Genomic DNA, 19,750 nt, shown 5'->3' with positions numbered 1-19,750 from the left:
CCAGGGTGAGAGGAGGGTGGCGAAAGCCCCATTCTTTAACTCCCAGCATTATATATACATTGCATTGATCCTGGAGGAAGCCCAGGCAATCAGAACCACCCACACAGCCAGCACAGGTGAAATTTTGAATCCAGGGTTGGGAAAATCTATCAAGTCCTTCTTTGTAGTGAACTTAATTCTTTCCACGCATTAACTGAGATAGCATTGTGCTTTGTAATCAGTCACCACCTGTTGGTGGCGAATGAGCAAACCCTTTCTCACATGGTTTTTTTTCATTTTTCTTTTTTTTTTTGGTCTTTTTGAGACAGGGTCTTGCTATGCAGTTTGGACTGGACTTGAGCTTACTTTGTAACCTAATTCTTGCCTTTTAGACTAGGGAAGCAAATTTTAGTGGCAGCAGAATCACTCAGAGAGCTCAAAAAAGATTAACTTTCTTCAGGCACAGGAATCTGCATTCCAGGGGTTCTTGCACTGCAGACATTCTCACTCCTGGCCTGAACCACAGCAAAACACTGGGCGATGACGGTTGGCATCTTCCCCATCTTTATGGTTTGAGGTAGTGCTGTCCTCTTCTCCCCAGAAGTCCTGAAGTTGAGGGCAGCCCCATCCGTAGGATCGAAGAGTTGATGGGGAAAGCAAATTCCTAAGCTAGATGTGGCCAAAGCTTATAAAATGAGTGAGTGCACAGCCCGCAAACCTTTGCCCCAGCGCCGGGGAAGCCTGGCTCCCTGCCTCTTGTGTGGCATTGCGTCGGTCAGTGGTCAGCGCTAGCAGGTTACTGCCTGGTCCGCTGTATGCCACCCTCCTGTGCTGAGAGGACTCGGTTAACTCTGGATGAGTTTGAGTATACGACCACTTCCTTTTCCACTCTTTTGGCCCCTTCGAGAGCGGGCTTGTGGGGAAGGGAATAGAACGTGTGCTCCTTGACATTTTCTTTTTTTTTTGGTTTTGGTTTTTTTTTTTTCCTCCGGTACCGGGAACCGAACTCACGACCTTGTGCTTGCCAGGCAGGCACTTTGCCGCTGAGCTAAATCCCCAGCCCCTCCTTGACATTTTCTAAGGTTAGATTGCAAGTCCTCCGTTTGTCTCATTGCTAGTGTTGGAGACATGACAAACAGACATTTATTTCCAAAGGTTTAGCCAGAAAAAAAAGGCCAAATGTGAAAGGAGATTAAAAGCACTGGATTGCTTTTTTTTTTCTTACCACATTTTGGGGAAAGATACTTGATCAAGGTCTGTTTTCCCCACCCATCTCAGTACTGTATGCTATATTGCTGAGCTGTGATATTTGATAGGTTGGGTTTATGAAATGCATTTCCAATGTACTTTCCAACTTGCAGGTTTACCTGGGCATAGTCCCATCATGAATTGAAGAACATCTGTATACACACATGCGCACACGCGTGCCCAAGCCGCCACACCTTGCTTGGCTGTCACTTAATGGTAATCTGCTCAAAAACTGAATACTGTCTGTGCCACCCTCGCCCAAGTTTATCCCCTGTACGGCCTGCCTGAGAGTGTTCCCACCACAGCTGTTCACCCAGTCACTCCATATTTTTCTTCTCCACATCTCTTGATTATCGCTGAAGTGAGCTTGTAAAAATTAAATTACAATTAAAAAAATCAGTTTTTTAAATAATTGGTTCAGGCCAAGAACTTCGGTGAATTCTGAGACCATAGGTAAATGGTTGTTAGGGAACAGGATTTTTATACTCCCTCAAACTGTTACACTGCAGGTCCCGTAGGAACTGTAAGGGAGAAAGCGCGCTGTTCAAGATACAGAGATCTGTTGTCGCCTTGCCAGCTTTTAGCATCATCAGTGGGTAGGCGTAGCTGTCCTTTGTGTCCTGGTAAGAAGCACTTATCACCTCTGTAGTCTTTTTGCCAAAAATGTTTAATTTTAGTTGTGAAGAAACAGATTCAGAATGTAGCGTGTTCTTCAGGACAGCTGACTTAAGTACTTAAAACAAGCCAGTGTCATGCGTAGCAGAAGAAGGGTACAGGTATTATGACTAAAGAGACAACAGTCAGTACGATTCCTGATTAGATATTGGGTGGGGAAACATCCAAACAGCCATAAAAGACATTTTTGGGAGCAAATCAGAAATTTCAAATATGGCCTATGAGTTAGATTGTATTATTGAATCATTCATTTCCTCAGACATGATAGAAGCACTTTAGTTATATAACAGCGTCTTCCTACAAAATGAACACTGGAGGATTAGAGGTGAAATGTGGGGGATAGCTGCAATTTAACTTCCAGTGATTCCATAAATGAGAAAAAATTGTGTGTATATACTGAGGGGAGGTGTTGGGAAGGGAGGGAAGAGTGGGGGAAGGAGGAAGAAGAGAGAGGAAAGAAAGTCTGTGTCAGTGCTGTAGGGCTCTTCATTGTGTTTCCAGTGTTTGTGTAGGACTGAAAAATTCCAAGATTGAAGAAGGGGTCATGTGCATGGAGGCGCGGGGTAAAACAGGTACATGACAAGTACCAGGTGTGCTTCTGCTCCTTTCTTTTGGGAGACAGGGTCTCACTCTGCAGTTCAAACTGGCCTTGAACTCACTGTGTAGCCCAGGCTGGCCTCGAACTTGCAACAGTCCTCCTGCCTCAGCCTCCCAAGTGCTGGGATTACAGGCGTGCGCACCACGCCCGGCTCCTTTCCCTTTTTTTTAGCATAACACATCAAGTTAGAAACAACAGCTCCATGCTCCTCCATGCAGTTCTGATTATGCCAGTGCTCTGGTGGATGTGGTAGCTCCACATTGATCTCAGAAATCAGTCCTGAATAGCACTTGAAAAGTACTGTGCCACTTCCTTCTGATTTCCGTAACTTCTGATAAGAAACGCACCATTATTTGAATGTTTTTTCAGGAATTTTTCTTTGTGTTTATCTTTTTTGGAATTCACTGAGCTAGTTGAATCTGTGGATTTATGTTTCTTGCCCTAAATTTGGAGAGTTTTTAGCCATTATTTCTATAAGTGTTTTTCAACCCCACCCTTTTTTCCTGTCCTTTAGAACTTCCTTAAGACAGTGTTAGATTTTTTGTTAAAATCCACAGGTTCTTGGGGCTCTGCTCATTTTTCCCCAGTCTTTTTTCTTTCTGTCCTTCATTTCAGGGTAATTTCATTGTTCCATTACCCAGTTGACTCTTTCCTTTGCCCCCAGCATTCTACTGTTGAGTTCTACATTGAGTTTTAAATCTTACTGTGTTTCTCAGTTCTAAAGTCTGTATTCAGCTGGCCTGGCTCGCTCAGTCAGTAGTACATGCGACTCTTAAAATCTCCATTCATTTTTCAATCTTGTCTTTCTTTGCTGAGACTTTCTACCTCTTTGCTGAGGCTTTCTGCTTTTTCATTTGTTTCGAGTATGTTCACAGTTACTCGTTGACATTAAAAAATATCACGGATGCTTTAAAAGTCAGATAATTCTAACATGTCATGTTGGTGTTGGCATCTCTTGATTGCCTGTTTTTCAGTATGAGATCTTCCTGGTTCTTGGTGTGTTGAGTGACTTTTTATTAAATCTGGGCCATTTTAGTCAAATGAGCCTCTGCATTTTATTTCCTTGTGCCTCGCTGGCTTTCTCTGACACTGCTCTGGCAGCCAGAGGTGGGCATGGTGCTGCCTCATTGCAACCAGATGGAGAGAGGAGTCCAGCTTCCCCTTAAGCAGCCATGAACACCTGAGTTCAGATGGGAGTCCCAGCCCCCAGGTGTTCCGACCAGCACTGTGGTGGGCCGGCCTTGTTACCAGCAGGTGATGAAAGTCCTGGTCCAGCACTGGGCTCCTCTGATACCACCCCAACAGGAAGGGGCCCTGTGAGCCCAGACTCCCCCGGTAGCTCCGCTTACGGGGGCGGAGGAGGGAGGCTGGGAATGACAATTGCAGCTTCCTGCTTTGTCTTCTCTGACCCCTGGGCAGTAGTATGGAAGCCCCTCATTCGAGCCTTCCAGTTTGGCCTTTCCTGGGGCAAGTGGAGGGAGGGTAGAGGCTGCTTTTTCTTTTCCCCCTGTCGTGTTTGACTGGAGTGGAACAGTCAGTGTCTAAAAGTCTTCTGTCAGCCAGTCCCTTTCCTGGCCCTTTGACTAAAGAAAGCAAGCTTTTATTGAACATTCTTGGCTACACCCATTCACATTTCTGAGCTGCCAGTTTCTTGGGCTCCAAGTCTGGGATATAGGAGGTAAAAGAAAGCAGGGAAGGACCTCATTGTCGTGGCATTCCTCGGATCAGGGTCCCCAGCCAGCCTGCCCTCTCTCCACCTTTAGAATTTCTTTTGCTTACTTCACAAATAATGCCCAGGGCTTTTACTTGTACTTAGTAGGGGAACGGAGAGCAGTTTGTCGACCTCCTTTCCCCAGAAGCAGGATTCCCCACAGCGACGTGGTGCAGCTCTTCTGGTCTGCGCCGGGGCCTGCCTCCCCTCCCGGCAACAGCATCCCCACAGGAACTCCACACCGCTTGTCGTCTCTGCCCCTCGCCTGTCCTCTCAGGCCTTCCTGCTGTGCTCTTGCTCTTGCTAAGTCTTGGTGGTCTCCATTCTGCTTGTAGAGCTCCTGCTCAGTTCACTTGGGGTTTTCTCTGTTGTCTTCTTGGGCAGCTCATATGCTCTCTTCTCGGCTTGAATTTTGCCTCTTCTGTCCAGTGTAGCACCTTCAGTGACCCCTGCTGGGCTACTTCCTTCTGCTGTCAGAAGCATTTGTCTTCTCCCGCAAGAGCATGAGCTGTCTCTGCAGGCGAAGCCTATCTCAATGCCCTACCCTTAGCTACGACTAGCATAGTACATACTTGTTTGTTGGGTCATTTCCCATCTGCTTAGTTAGGTGTTACACTCACTCACTCACTCACTCACTCTCTCTCTCTCTCTCTCTCTGTCTCTCTCTCTCTCTCTCTCTCTGCCTTTCAGGTGGGCTGCTGTGGACTTTGGTGCTCCAGTGGTCTCTGTTAGTGGTGTGATACTCAGAGCTTTGAGTTCTGACTGCAGAACTGTCAGTGGGCTTCTGGCCCATTATCTTACCCAGGATGGGAACCATTGTTTTATGATATCAGCAGCTAATGAAGCAGTGCTCGACCCAGGCAGCTAGTGGGAGGGTGAGGAGGAAACGAGGCTTGCTGGTGAATGTCATTGATGAGCCACAGTGCCTGGCTGCTTGTGGCTCCTGGAGGGCTCACTGGCCTGCGTGCGTGGGTAAGCCTGGGTGGAGCTCATGAGAGAAGGTGCCGGCCTGACATCCTATAAAGTAGTGGAATAGCTTGGCTCTTGCAGCTCTGCCTGGGGGTCACAAAGCCTTGCAGGACCCTCTGAGCGCTGAGCGCCCCCTTGTAAGTGGTGGCCAGAATAGCCTTCAAAAGAAAATGGAAGCAGTTTTTTCCATATAAAATTTAATTCACAAATGATCTCCTTTAATTAAGGCAGCGAACATGTCGGGAGGAGGAAAATGGGCGCTGAGAGAAGGTCCAGAATAACAGCGGCAGCCACATCTAGAACTGAAACTGTGATTAAGATGCCACACCTGCTGGCCACTTCTGCTCAGTTGATTTCTGTGGGGAACTTGGTTATTTTTCCTTTCAGTATGCGCTGCACACTTCCCTTTGTTCACACACAGCGCTGTGAGAGTTCCGTGGGAGCAGCCATAGGGCTGGGAGAGGAGGATCAGAGCTGCCCTCTGACCCTGGCGCACGCTCGCAGCAGCTCTCCTTTGCGTGGGCTTGGGGCTGCTCTTCCCAGAGACTGCTTCCAGGGGCCTCCGGGGAAATGAAATTTTGAATGGGTAGCATCGTGGATCTTCCTAGCAAAGCTGTTAAGGCAGCAAGGAGGAGGAGATAGAGTGGAAGGTAAATACAGCCGTCTTCGTGAGGCACACATTTATGGGTTAACTCTGAGACTTTCTGGTTTTTTCCACAACTAGGACAAGCCTATGCTTACTGTGCTTCTCTGTGGCCTGTCCCTTTACTGCTGGAGCTTGAGTGGTTTACTCTTTTGTCACCGGCTTCTACGTCAAGAAAGGCTGCACCAGCATTTTCTGGGGGGTGGTTACCGAGAGTCCAACTCAGGACCTTGTGCTTGCCCGGCAGGCGCTGTGCAGCTGAGCTACGCCCTAGCTGCACCTACATCTCCGTACATCTCCGTCACCGGGCCACACTCCGCAGTGTGGCTTTGACACAGCTTCGGGACACGGAGGAGTCGCTGTCCTGCCTGAAACTGTAGAGGATCGGCAGCACTTGCTGTCCCCACCCCAGTCCTCCTCTGTGAACCTGGGGACACCGAGCAGAAGTCCTGACAGACCCTTCCTCCTCCCACCTGGGAGGAGTGGCTGCAGAAACTGCTGAACCTGCTGTCAGAGCAGAAGGAAAAATGGGGAAGGAGTAGCACAGACGGAGCTGGGCTCGCGACAGAAACTGCCACACGCCTCGGCAGAAGGTTTAGGCGAGGGGAGAGCTGGGCCAGGGCTGGGTCCAGGCCTCGATGAACGGCCTGGCAGGTTACTGCGTGTCGCCTAGTGGTGGTTTCATCACAGGTAGAATTGAAAGAATAGTCCCTGTCTCGTGTGCTGTAAAGGGGATCCGGTGCGACTGTACTGCCCCTGTCACTATGAGGTGGAATGGTCTTTCGGGATTGGGCACTCATCTTCATTTCTGTTCTCGCGGCCAGGCCCTGCCCTGCCTGGCTGATGCCTTCCTCCGGCCTTGCAACCCCCCCAGCTCGTTGCTTAGTGTTAGGCTCCAGGCTGCTCCCCGAGGAGCCTTGGGGCTCCTCGAAGGGCTTCCTGCGCCGGTTCTCTGGGTCTTCCTCACACTTGTCTGGGCGCAGCACTGTGGTCACCTGACCTCTCCACACTGCCTGTGCGCAGATCTGCATCTAGGCGTACGTCTTAGGGAGGCCGCCTTGCCCAGCCTTCACCCCACAGGTTCTTTTCTTCTCTATTTTTTGAAGAAGTTAAGTAACCAACCCAGAGAAGTGGAAAGAAGTCTGACTTGGGGGCAGGACAGAATTAGGTTGAAACCGTGACCCTGCCATTGGACAGCCTTTCCTAACTTTTCCAGCCTACAAAATGGACCCTTACCTACCACATCGGACGCTCGGGGTTTAAAATGAGCTCAGAGGGCTGGGGATTTAGCTCAGCGGCAAAAGCGCCTGCCTGGCAAGCGCAAGGTCGTGGGTTCGGTTCCCGGTACCGGAGAAAAACAAAAAAAAAAATAAAATAAAATAAAATAAAATGAGCTCAGAGTAATAAACCCTCAGGGTTTAAACTGGGTTGCCAGGTAGGGTGGCCCACACCTGTAATCCCAGTGCCAGGGAATTTGAGGCAGGAGAATTGCTGCAAATTTGAGGCCAGTCTGGGCTACGTAGTAAGTTCAAGGCCAGCCTGCACTACATAGTGAGACCCTATGTATTAAAAAAACTAAGTCTGTGTGTTTAAAGTATCTGAGACAGCATGTGCCACTTAAGTTCAGACTCAGTAAATACGAATCTCCTTTTGCATAAAAGACTCTCTTAATTCAGTGGGACCAAGGAGGACTTTATGTATACTATACACCGTCCGTCTTTTAAACAAAGGTGATGTTCCCCCTACTGTCAAGATGCCTGTGCCTGCAAGTTTTTCTAGAAGTTAGAATTGTGCCCTGCCTGTTGGAAGAGTCAGTGTAGGTTGTTGAGGCAGCAAAGCAGCCAGGATTTTAGACAGATCATACATGACTATGGGACAGAAACCAGCTCACCTCCGAGAGAATCCAGCTAATGGTTGAATCAGATGCCAGGGTTTGGTGGAGTAGCCCTTCCCATGGGTGAGCGGGCCACCTGCTTCACAGCGTGCTTGCTCCCACTCGATTCTTAGAAGAGCTCTTGGAAGTGGGCAGATTGTTGCTCTCCAGAAGAAAATGAGGCCCAGAAGACCATCACGCCCTGTCGCCCGAGGAGTGCTGGGTAGAACTCGGGAGTCGACACAAATCCCTGACTCCCTCTGTGGAGTTTTGGACCCAGATGAGAGCCAGAATGCTGGCTGTTCATAAAAGTCTAGCGTGGTACGGCGGAATCCCCTTGCTGTCCTGTCACTGTGTCACCTTGTACCAGTTTCTTGCAGGAGATTCATTAATGCATTGAGTGAAGAATTAGTGGTGTTCTAGGCACTGGGGCCCCTGTCACAAATGAAGTAGACAAAACCTCTGCCGTGCCCCAGTGGGATGTTGGGAAGGGAGGAGCTTTACAAACAAATAAGCAAAGTGCGTAGCTCTCACACAGAGACTGCCCAGATAGCAGTGAGAGCTATGGAGAAAAGGCAGGAAAAAGCTGGGCGGGCCAGTGGACATTGCAGGTTTCTCCTTGACTCTTGGTACTTGTTTGGCCCATGTGGGGAGCTCTCATGAGCAGGGCGGCGTGTTTATTCCCTGCTGGCCCAGCACACCCAGCGCAGGTGCCAGCCAGGCTCTGCAGGCAGCTTTTGGAGTTGTGCTGTAGAAGCAGGTGCAGGGAGCAGCGTTACCTCTGGGGTAGCCTGGGTGGTGGCCAGGAATGAGTGCTGTGGTGGGTGATGTGCTGCTGTCTTTGTATTTTCTAAATCTGGAGCTCCCCCTGCTGTTAGAGTGTGGGTAGAATCTCAGCAGAACTTTCGCCTCTGTCTATTATCTATCTCTTTTTTTTTTTCTTTGAGACACAGGGTCTTGCTAAGTAGTTCAGCTTAGCCCTGAACTCATTATGTAGCCCAGGCTGGCCTCAGACTTGCAGTGATCCTCCTGTCTCAGCCTTCTGAGTGCTGGGATTACAGGTGTATGCACTGCACCTGGCTCTACAGAGCTTTAAACACTACCCCCACCCCCCGCCACAAGAATAATAAAAAACTTTTAAAATTCTCAACAGGCACTTCTGGGACATTTGAAGCTTTCTTCTGGTGCTGCTGTTGCTGAAGCCCAGCCCCCTGCAGGGTGGGGGAGTACAGAGGCCAGGCAGGATAGGGTCCTATCTGTGCTCTTGCTACTTTTAGCGGCTCCTTACCCTGCCCTTCTACCACAGCCGGCAGCTTAGCCAGTTATCTCTGCACACAGTTTCGCAGCTGTTCAGAAATCCTGGGGCAGCAGACGTGAAACTGACCACAGCTTTGTAAATTTCTCTTATTGCCATTGTTCCCTGCTTGAAGTGAGTCCTCCTCTGCCCTCCTCCTCAGCACCTGAGGTTTCTCATAGAGGGCGACAGTGCTGCCCTTCCCTGTGCAGCGCGTGCAGAGGGCCGGGCTGGCCTGGCCCGCCAGGCGTTGTTTGCTGGAGGCAGGAGCTGTTGTCTGTGGCGGCGTCCCCAGAATAGAGCAGAGCCCTTCTTATCAGCTGCTGGTGGTGCGTCTTCCTTCGCCAGGGTCAGCCATATGATCGGGAAGTTCTTTTAGTCCCTACAGATGAAATTCAAGTTAATTTTAGCAGCACTGTTAATGCCAGCCAAAGTGAGGCAGAAGGGAGACACAGGCCTTTTCGGTGTAACTGGCCCAGTGAAGCCATGGCCATTTGATGGTTCCCAGTGAGGCTGAAGAGGCAAGGCAGGTGCAGCGCACAGTCCTGCCCCTTCCTGCGTCAGCCCAAGAAGAGCGCGAGGCACTGGCGTTCTTGGAGGCCTGGCTGGTAGGGTTCGTGTGTCCTGTGAAGCCCGAGCTTCGGCAGAGGCCGTTCCCGTTAGGAATCATAAAGTTTCATGCAGTGGCTAACCCGTGAAGGCATGTGCCTACTCAGGCGGCGTTTCCTTCTTCGCTCCAGCTGCTGTGAGTAGCACTGCCACAGTTAACATGAGTTTAAGATGCCTTCTTCACTGAAATTGCAGTGCTGCACTTGGTGCTTCACTGAAAGTAATTCTTGCATGGTTCTTCTCTCTACAGCTTTGAAAAGTCCAGCTGCATTTCATGAGCAGAGGAGGAGCTTGGAGCGGGCCAGGGTAAGGTCCCCTTCTCCCCCAAGGACCTCCAACACATTTCCAGACTCATCGCACAGCTGGTTACATTGCCTTCCAGCCGGGCTCTCTGCTAGGGTCAGCTCCTCCTGCCTCGCCCCTCCCAGCCACCTCCCACGGTGTTGAAGGAGCACCTGGAGGGAGCGATCTCCTTTAGTGCATTTCACTGTGGGGCCTCATCGCGTGGCCTCTCCTCCCTGAACCTGGCTTTGGAGATCACTGGGCTTTGCCCACCTTCCCTTGCACTGTGCCTTTTGAGATGACAGGCACCAGCGTTAGCCACAGGAAAGTTTCCTGTGTCCAGTGCAAGCTGCCCAGGGCCTGCGGGACAGGTGTTCCAAGGAAACCCCCTCGGCCTTCCTCGGCTCCAGCCAGTGGCCACTGGCTGCCTGCGGAAAGCAGAAGTGGGGCCACACTCCAGCCCAGGTTTCTGGCTGTGGCACCTCACTTGCATCCCTGTCCCCTCAGCTTTGCTTCCCTAGAGGCCCCTGGGGGGGGTATCCTGCCCCGGGTGTCCGCTGGAACAGGGAGGTCACAGACCTGCTTGTCCCACCGCCTCTGCTGCTCCTTTCCCGTGTGGTTGGATGGAGGGGTACAGCCCATTGCTCCCTGAAGCCCCACGCTTCTCCTAGAGACATCTCAAGACTTTTCTTCTATTCTTTCCCCCTAAAAACCATGATTAATTCCTAGAAGAATGAGATCATGGGTGCTGGGAACAGAGCAGTAGGAAACTGCACTGCTGGCTTTTTCTGGGAGCTGTGTGGGCCCCCGCAGTCAGAAGCCGTGCCAGTTCCTGAGCCGCCAGCGGGGCAGCCGGGAGCTGCCTAGGAGGCGGCGCGTGAGACTCGGTCGTATCTTGTTTATCTCCACATCGAGTCTCACAGATCAGGTGCCGCTGTTACTGTTTTGTAGATGCAGCAGGAGAGGTCGTCTGACCTGCTGAGCTAGCAAGTGGCAGGGCTGATGTTCAGACCTGTGGGAACCAGATTTTATTCTTAGCACAGCAGTCTTGTTCCCTAACACACGGTAAATATGTCTAGTATGTGCCTGCCTCTGCTCACGAGTGCCTTCCACCTTACAATACCTGCTTCCACGTTTATGTACTAAAAATGATCTTACTTGAAATATGAAAAACGAGCACACTGGATTGGTTATGGCAGGACTTGCTTTAATTAATTAGTCTAACAGTTTACAGCTCTGAAAGCTGCCACTTTTGCATTCAGGTAAGGCGCACTGTCAGCCTGAGCTCCCTGACCCGAGAGTGCCCTGCGCCCCTGTGCAGGCAGTGCCCCCGGTGGCTGCGGCTCAGCCACGCTGTGAGCGCTCTCGGGCGCTCCTCACCTGAGGCTGGTTTCTTTTCCAAAGCTTGCTTAGCTGCTCACGCTCTCAGTGCTTGTGAGCTGTTAATATCAGCTCCGCAGCCTTTGTCCTGACATTCTGTGCTGAGAGCAAACTGGTTTCCAGGTTTCCATCAGGAACTGGTACCCCAGTCCCGAGATGCTGCCTGGAGAGCTCAGCACCCCTCCTGAGCACAGAGCTGCCCAACCAGGGCACCGAGGCAGCAGATGGCCAGGGCAGGGCCTAGTCTTGACCTTTACTATACATGATGTGCCCTGCTGTCATAGTTTGCTATGCTTGTCCTGTCCGTCCTGTCTGTCCTGTCCCATCTTATGCTGCTCCTGATTCTGATGGTTTTGGCCTATGGTTTGAAAAACGCTGGTGCAGAGGTTAGGGGCACCTGCTCCCAAGTCAGATCTGGGGTCACACCCACAGTGCCATTAGCCACTGGCAGTGAGGGCTCTGTGACAGTGGAGGGCATGGCTTAGTTCTCCCCATCCAGTAAATGCAGAAACAAGGACGCCGGACTTCGAGGAACTGGAGCTGCATCACTAGGTACAGAATTAGTATTGCATTTGGCAGTTATTCAGAATGAACTGAAAGCGCTCACGAGACCATGCAGTGCTGAAGTTTCTGAAACAGGACATAAAGTCGTATGTAGTACGATTGTATCTGTACAGAATTAAACTGACCTTCATGAAAGAGTGATAGAAACAGATCTCCCCAAATACTAATAAAGTTTAAATTCTTTACTATGGTTATACTTTCTAGTTCTTCAGTGAGCACATGGTGCTTTCATGATGATGTCAGTGATGGTTTGTTGGGGTTGTTTGTTCCTTTGATGCTTTTGGTTTTGTGAGACAGGATCTTGCTCTGTAATCCAGGCTGGGCCCAAACTTGACTCTCCTGCCTCCGCCTGAATTTGCAGGTGTGCACCCCACACTCAGCTCAGGGGTAGCTGTGGAGTATGTGAGTGAGTCGTTTAGCCCCGGAAGGACAAAGGGTCTCAGGGGAAGGTGCCCTTGTCAGGTGCATTGGAAGCCAGTGTGACTTCCCAGCCCCCGCCTCAGGACCCTGCACAAAATGGAGGTCATGGGGGCTGCAGAGGTGACCGGCAGTAGCCACTGTGACCCACGCTTGGCCGTGGTCCAGTGCCTGCCATCCCCCCATGACCTGGCTTTGAGAGTTTGCTCGGTGTGTTTTTCTGTAGACAGAGGACTACCTGAAACGGAAGATCCGCTCCCGGCCGGAGCGGTCGGAGCTGGTCAGGATGCACATCTTGGAAGGTGCGTGAGGTCCGAACACTGCTCCCTCTCACCCGGCACGCACAGCCCTCAGGCTGCTGTGTGCTTCCTGCTGCCTTCCCCTCGCCCCGCCTGTTCTCCTGGGCCCCGTGTGAAAGGCTTCCCTGCCTGGGCAGATGCCTCTCTCCAAATCGTGTTTTTAAAATGCACTTAGTTTTACATTCACTCGTTCCTTCCCTCACTGGCATTTACGTGAGCACCTCTGTGGACAGCCAGGGTCGTCCGGGACGTGCCTTACCTGGCCAGCCACATACATCTTCCCACAGTTCTAGTGAAAGCACAGCTCCTGGAAGCAGCGTAACTGTCCAGTTGGGGATTGTGTAGTCCAAGGCCATCCTTAGGGCTGGACAAGACCTTTCCACGTCTGAAGCTCATGTTTCTCATATGAAGACGCTAAGGGTTAGAGCAAGAGGACAGTGGTGCCAGTGGCCCACGTCTGTGGAAGAACAGAGGCTAGTCCCCGGGGGGTGCTCCTTTGGCTGCAGCTCCCCTCAGGAAGCTCTAGGCCAGTGTGGCCTGGTGACAGTTGTCCTTTTGACACTTGTAGCCATGCCACCCTTTTGGGCTGGGACATGCTTTCAGCTCTCATGGTCTCTGCTCCTGCGGCTCTGGGGCTCCCAGGGCCTCCTGCATCACCCTGTGCCCTTCCTCCCCTGGGCAGAGACCTCGGCTGAGCCTTCCCTCCAGGCCAAGCAGCTGAAGCTGAAGAGAGCCAGACTGGCTGATGACCTCAATGAGAAGATCGCCCAGAGGCCTGGCCCCATGGAGCTGGTGGAGAAAAACATCCTGCCCGTGGGGTCCAGCCTGAAGGAAGCCATCTTCGGTGAGGGCCCTGGTCACCCTGTGCGCATGCGGTGGGGGACGGGTGTGGAGTTGGGCGGGGTGGAGGCCCGGCCCTGTCCCCACGGAGCTGCTGCCTGGGCTCCCCGGCAGTGGGAGTGAGGGCGTCAGGAGGTGGCCGGGCACGGGCCTGTGCTCAGGTAGGGATTGCTAACAGGTGGCGGGCAGGTGGGGAGAGGGCGGCGTTCCAGAGCGGTCGGTGGCCAGGCAGGTTCTGAGTTTTGCAGCCCAGGTCCAGGAAATGCGTACCCGGAGTCAGCACGTGGCAGCCCCCGTGCAGTCCCGAGGCCACAGAGGTGGCTAGAGGGGACTTGTAGCCTTGAGAAGCAGGGCTGACCTGAGGAGACTGACGCAGACCAGTGCTTTCTGGTGCCCACGCAGCGCAGTGGAAGGGCCACGTGGTCCTGTGATGTAGCTGGTGCCTCTGCCCGGTAGGACCGTTCTCAGGGTCCACAGGATGGTGGGTGTCAAGGGCCTCACACACTCCTTGGTGGCTGACGGCGTCCGCAGTGCTGCTTGTTCCAGACCAGCTGGCGGCCGCAGGATGCCACAGGAGCGCAGGGGGCGCGGCTCAGGACGGACGTGGTGGTGGCTGGGACGCGCATGCACACCCGAGACAGTGCGTTACGGTGGCCTGGGGTTACCGAAGTGCAGAGGGACAGCATGGCAGCAGCCCGGAGGACTGGCAGAGCATGGCCGGTTCCGGAGGTTGGCAGCGAGGGATCCTTGGTGACTTGTGGGAAAGGTGCATTTGTTTGCCAGCAGAGCTGGCGGTTGGAGTGAGGAGTGATAGAAGGACGTGGCTATGCCCGGTTGCAGCGCAAGGAGAGGGAGATGCTGAGTGAAGGCCGTGTTTTTTAGGCAGGGAGATGGAGCAGGTTTCCGGGTGGAGAGGAGGAGCTGGGGAGAGGCGCTTCCGGGGCAGGGAGTGGGATGGGGCCTGGTGGAGATTTGGCTCAGACGGGAGGAGAGGCAGGGGCGTGGCCTGTGGCAGGGGCGCACACACCACTGCTTACACACTCCCCCTTCGGGCCACCCAGTCATGCCTGGGCTGTGCCCCCCTCCTCTAGGGGGCTTCCTGGGTCCTCTGAAGGTGCCCTCAGAAGTCAGCTCTGCCCTAAGGTCACACGGCTTGGGCTCCAGAGCCATAGCTCTGCAGCCACAGGCTTGGCTGCAGGTGTGGGCTCCACCAGCAAGCGCAGCCCCAGCCCTCCCTGCTGGGCCGGCAGCTCCCTTAGCCTGGGCCGTTGGGCTGGGAGCTGCACCTTGTCCGGCCTGGATCATGGTCGTCCTGTGTCAGCCCTGTGTCACTGCTCTCCACTGCAGGTCCCCGTGCTGGGAGTAAGAAATGGCAGAGAGGGGTTCTTAGTCACTCTGTCATCGCTAGGGCACAACATCCAGCGCACACAACCTAAGGAGAGGCTTATTTGAGCCACAGTGCAGGCGGTGGTCAGCTGGCTCCAAGGCCGAGATGGGCGGGTGGAAGAGAGCCACTCTCTCCTGGCAGCCAGAAGCAGAGAAGGCAGCGGGGTGACTTCATCCCCAGGGACCCGCCTCTTCCCGTCAGGGCCCACTCCCTAGTGGACACACTCAGCCGCACTCTCCGAGGGTGACCCCACCCTCCCAGCACCGCCCACAAGCCCCGCCACAGGCACTCGAGGCCTCGGACAGTCCCGAAGTGACACTTATGTGGTGGGGTGGAGCCTGTTGTGTGGTTGGCGTGAAGCACAGCTGGCCAGCGAGCTCAGTCCCCTCTGGTGTGGCACGCTTGTCCCTGCCACTTGTCCCTGCCGGGGCAGGTGAGGGGACAGGACCGAGCCCAGCCAGGGGCGTTCCTGGCTGCTACCACAGTTGGCCAGAAGGGGAGCCGCTCAGACCCATCCTGCAGGCCTCCAGGGACGAGGGCACCACAGGCCGCGGCCCGGGGAGGAGAGGCTACAGGACTTCCAGGCCCGGTGCCTCCACCTTGTTCCTCTTCCTCATGGGTCTCCCGCCGCTGCCTCGGTTCCTCCTGAGTGGGCCCGCTTTCCCCACAGCATTGTAGAGGCGGCAGTTGTGACATGGCTTAAAATGCCCTCCTGCCCCTGTTCCTGTCTCACCTTCCCTCTGCGGCCAGGGATTCCCACGCTGGGCCTCCCGGGGCGGAAGTTCCACAAGGACCCTGCTCCCAGCCAGCTGTGAGGGATGAAAGCTCCTGCCAGGCCCCGGGGCACCCGGCAGCAGTGGTTTCTCTCTGGTGCATCTGCTGCCCACGTGCCAGGTCCCTGAGCACCTCACCTGTGCAGGCGGGCACCCGGCTCCTCAGTTTGCCCTGGCCTTTGGGGTTGAGTTGGCACTGAGGAGGCCGTGAGCTCAGCCCCGGGGTCCCTTGCCCTCAGGGGCAGGGCCCTCGTTGTGTGGACTGTAAGCAGCAGGGAGCAGAGGGGACATCTGTGTAGCCTTGGCCATCAAGGACATGAGTGAGGAGAGGTGGCCTGCGGCTCCCGAGAATGACAGGCGGAGGGAGGAAGGGACCTGATTGTGAAGAGTGGGTGCCGCCTGGAGCCAGGGTCTCTTCGGCCCCGCTGATGGCTGGGCCCGCTCCAGGGAGGCACTGGGAAGGCAGTGCGCGGTCTCCTTCGGCTGAGCGCCGGCGAGTCCGGGGCCGCCGCTGCTCCTGCCCCGGGTCTCACGCTGGCTCTGGGTTGCAGTGGGCCAGGTGAACTACCCGAAGGTGGCAGACAGCTCTTCCTTCGACGAGGACAGCAGCGACGCCTTATCCCCTGAGCAGCCTGCCAGCCACGAGTCCCAGGGCTCCGTGCCATCACCCCTGGAGGCCCGCGTCAGCGAACCACCGCCGAGTGCCACCTCCGTGTCCCCCACTCAGGTCAGCTTGCCCAGAGGCTCCCACGCGTGCTAGGGCCAGGTGGGTGGCTCTGCCGTAGCACGGGAGGTGCGGCCGCCACCTTGGGAGCCCAGGCGCCGGCTGCTTGTTTCCCAGTGGTGAGGAGGAGGGAGGTGTCAGGCCCCAAACCCCGGGGCCGGAGAGCAGCGCGGGGCTGGGCTGCCTTGCCCGCCCACCGCCCCGGCTGCTGGCGCGAGGGCCCGGAGTTCAGCGCTGTGGCCGCCACCTGTCCTGCTTTCCCAGTTCCCTCCCCTGCGAGCCAGATCTCTGCTCGTCACTTGGCCTCTGGCCATGACGGTGTCCAGGGAAGTGCCGCCCCCCTAGTGGCAGTGCAGGCTGGGCACACGCGGGGCGGGGCTGCCAATGTCCTCCCGTCCCCTCTTCCCGCCCAGGTTCTTTCTCAGCTCCAGCTGGGCCCGGATGCTGGAGAAACGCTCTTCGTGGCAGAGCAGCCGCCTCTGCCTGCCCCGCCTCTGCTGCCGCCCAGCCTCGCCAACGGAACCGCTGTGCCCCCCGCCAAGCCCACCCCCACGCTCATTAAGGTGCGTCAGCAGCAGCTGTGCTGTCCCATGCTGCTCGGGCCTCCTGGGACACTGCACGTCCTCTCCCTGGGGTCTCAGGCCACGGAGTCCCAAGACCGCGTGCGATTCGTTCCTGTTCTTTCTCTGTCCAACACGGTGTCTGAGTCGCCGTCGGAGCCACCGCTGATTCGCACTGTTAGCCTGTCTGTCGCTGGCAGTGTCCTCCCTGAGGGCTGCGCTAGCTGTCCCCTCCTACCTGCGGTCTCTTCCTCACGGGCACAGCCCCTCCCTCGGTCTTGTCCTTTTTCACACTGCGTGGCTGTCCTTCGCCACCACTCGTAGGAGAGAGCAGTCTTATGCCTGCCTCAGCCTCCAGGGCCGGCTTCCTGACCGGCCTGCCTCGCCTCCGCCTGCCGCCCAGCCGTCTGCCCAGAGTCCTGCTCGCTCCTCTTCTCGGCCGAGAGCCCCAGCCCCGCACTGCCACGTGCTCATGCTGCTCATGCTGTCGTGGGCACCTCTGCCCCGACCTTCCTTTTGTCCCCACTGCCACCTGGTCACAACTGCAGCAGACCCTGACATTCTCTTCTTCCCCTCTGTTGCCTCTGCTCAGAAGTGTCCAGGTCCATGGTCTTCCTGTCCCACTCGGTACTACCTCCGTGCTCTGACTGCCAGCCCCTCTGGGTTAGCCTGGGCCCTCTGACCCTGCACCCTGTGCTTGTGCCAGCTGGGAGCCTCTGGGGCACATACTGGGCCTGAGCAGGAGCTGTGGGGTCCCACGCTAGGTCACGACTGGTCGCCATGCGGCTCCTCTGAGCCCGTTTGCTCCTGTTTAGGTCGGCTCAACAGTTCCGTGGCACAGTCTCTGTGACCTGCTCCGTCTGGCCGAGCCCATGCGCCACAGGCCAGCTGCGGTTTTGCCTGTTGTTGGGGTCACACTGTGCTTGGGGTCCCGGTGGCATCTGTGCCTGAACCTCTGCTTGATTTTTCCCTCCAGGCTACGCCCAACCCCACCGGCTCCTGGGACCCCTCTGGGCACCAGGGAGCCCCTGCTCCTGTAGGGCGGTGCCCAGCAGCTCGGGTGTGGGCTGGCGGGCGCCTGTGCGGGGCCTGCGGGGTGCTGACTCTGCCGCTCCTGTGCCCTCAGCAAAGCCAACCCAAGTCTGCTGGCGAGAAGGCGCAGCGCAGCAAGAAGGCCAAGGAGCTGAAGCCCAAGGTGAAGAAGCTCAAGTACCACCAGTACATCCCCCCCGACCAGAAGCAGGACAAGGGGGCACCTGCCATGGACTCCTCCTACGCCAAGATCCTGCAGCAGCAGCAGCTTTTCTTGCAGCTGCAGATCCTCAACCAGCAGCAGCAGCAGCACTACAACTACCAGGCCATCCTGCCCGCCCCGCCCAAGTAGGACTGGGGGGACAGAGCCCCCGGCAGGGCCGCGCCCCTCCTGCCACAGCCCCCAGCGGCTCACGGCCGCCTTTTCCTCCTCAGGCCGGCGGGGGAGGCTCTGGGAAGCAGCGGGGCGCCCCCAGTGCGCAGCCTCTCTGCCACCAATGGCTGCACCAGCTCGAGCACCCCAGGGCCCGGGGCGCTGGCCCGCCAGAACAGCGCCCCTCTCTCTGGCAAGCCGGGAGCCCTGCCAGCCAACCTGGACGACATGAAGGTGTGTGGCCGTCCCTTGCTCGCTAGAAGGATTAGGCCTTGCTGCCTGTCCCGTCCCCCACCCATGGCAGTCTGGCTGCTTTTAGGCCAGGAAGGCAGACAGCGCAGGGGTGCCCAGGCCCAGATCCTCAACCAGCAGGCTGCACGCTCTGCTCCGCAGCCCGGGGCTCCCAGGGCACCCACGCCAAGGCCAGGCTCCCTGTGGTCCCGGGTGCCAGCTGCATCTTGCCCACGGGCAGCTGCCTGAGGAGGGTGGTGTTGTCCTTGGATGGACATGGGGTCGTGTCCTGCCTTGGGAGTAAAGCCCGCCCACAGCGCGGCCGGTTTCTCTGCCCCAGTCGGAAGCGTGATGACCCCGGCCTCGGCAAGGGCGCGCTCGCAAGGGCCGGGCCTGGGCTTCACCCTCCCTGACCGCCGGGCTTCACCTTCCCTGACCGCCGAGCTTCACTGTGAGCCCGGGGTTAGTCCATCCAGTGAAGTAGTTACTGAGCACAGGCACGGTGCTAGGGGCTGAGTCCCTGTCAGGGTGAGGACGGTGAGAGGGAGGACGCAGGTGGGCGCTGGCAGGCGAGGACGCCCGGCGCCGGGTCCCTGGAGGACTCCGGAGGGGGTGCAGCGCCCGCCCTGGCCCTCAGCGGCCGCGGGGCCCAGCGCCCTTGTCAGCCCCGCCGCGTGCTCGACCCCTGCAGGTGGCGGAGCTGAAGCAGGAGCTGAAGTTGCGGTCCCTGCCCGTGTCCGGCACCAAGACCGAGCTGATCGAGCGCCTGCGCGCCTACCAGGACCAAGTGGGCCCTGCGCCCGCGGCGCCCAAGGCCCCCTCCGCGCCCTCGCTGCTGTCCAAGGCCGGCGAGGTGGTGGTCGCCTTCCCGGCGGCCCGGCTGAGCACGGCGCCGGCCCTGGTGACGGCGGGCCTGGCCCCGGCCGAGGTGGTGGTGGCCACGGTGACCAGCAACGGCGTGGTGAAGTTCGGCAGCACGGGCTCCACGCCCCCCGTGTCCCCCACGCCCTCGGAGCGCTCGCTGCTCAGCACGGGCGACGAGAACTCCACGCCCGGGGACGCCTTCGGGGAGGCCGTGACGTCGCCCCTGACGCAGCTCACGCTGCAGCCGCCGCCGCTGCAGGTGCTGGTGAAGGAGGAGGGCGCGGCGCGGGAGCCCGAGGGCCTGGACAAGGACCAGATGCTGCAGGAGAAGGACCGGCAGATCGAGGCGCTGACGCGCATGCTGCGGCAGAAGCAGCGGCTGGTGGAGCTGCTGCGGCTGCAGCTGGAGCGCGAGAAGCGCGCGC

At 56.3% G+C, this 19,750-nt stretch overlaps 1 protein-coding gene across 1 annotated transcript in view; it reads left to right on the top strand.

Annotated features, from left to right (window-relative positions):
* Mkl1 (megakaryoblastic leukemia (translocation) 1) overlaps positions 1-19,750 on the top strand; it is a gene marked incomplete in the record, with an annotated part of 172,213 nt that overhangs the window by 148,112 nt on the left and 4,351 nt on the right. Inside the window, 8 exon segments of the mRNA XM_013511484.1 lie at positions 9,850-9,905; positions 12,469-12,544; positions 13,224-13,385; positions 16,093-16,268; positions 16,679-16,828; positions 17,952-18,205; positions 18,293-18,464; positions 19,153-19,750. Of these exon segments, the coding sequence (XP_013366938.1) occupies positions 9,850-9,905; positions 12,469-12,544; positions 13,224-13,385; positions 16,093-16,268; positions 16,679-16,828; positions 17,952-18,205; positions 18,293-18,464; positions 19,153-19,750 (1,644 nt within the window).

Source organism: Chinchilla lanigera, unplaced genomic scaffold, assembly GCF_000276665.1.
Source record: "Chinchilla lanigera isolate Chin_1 unplaced genomic scaffold, ChiLan1.0 scaffold00012, whole genome shotgun sequence".
Classification (NCBI taxonomy): Eukaryota; Metazoa; Chordata; class Mammalia; order Rodentia; family Chinchillidae; genus Chinchilla; species Chinchilla lanigera.
Note: the sequence above shows the minus strand (reverse complement) of the source record. Positions and strands in the feature narration are given on the sequence as shown.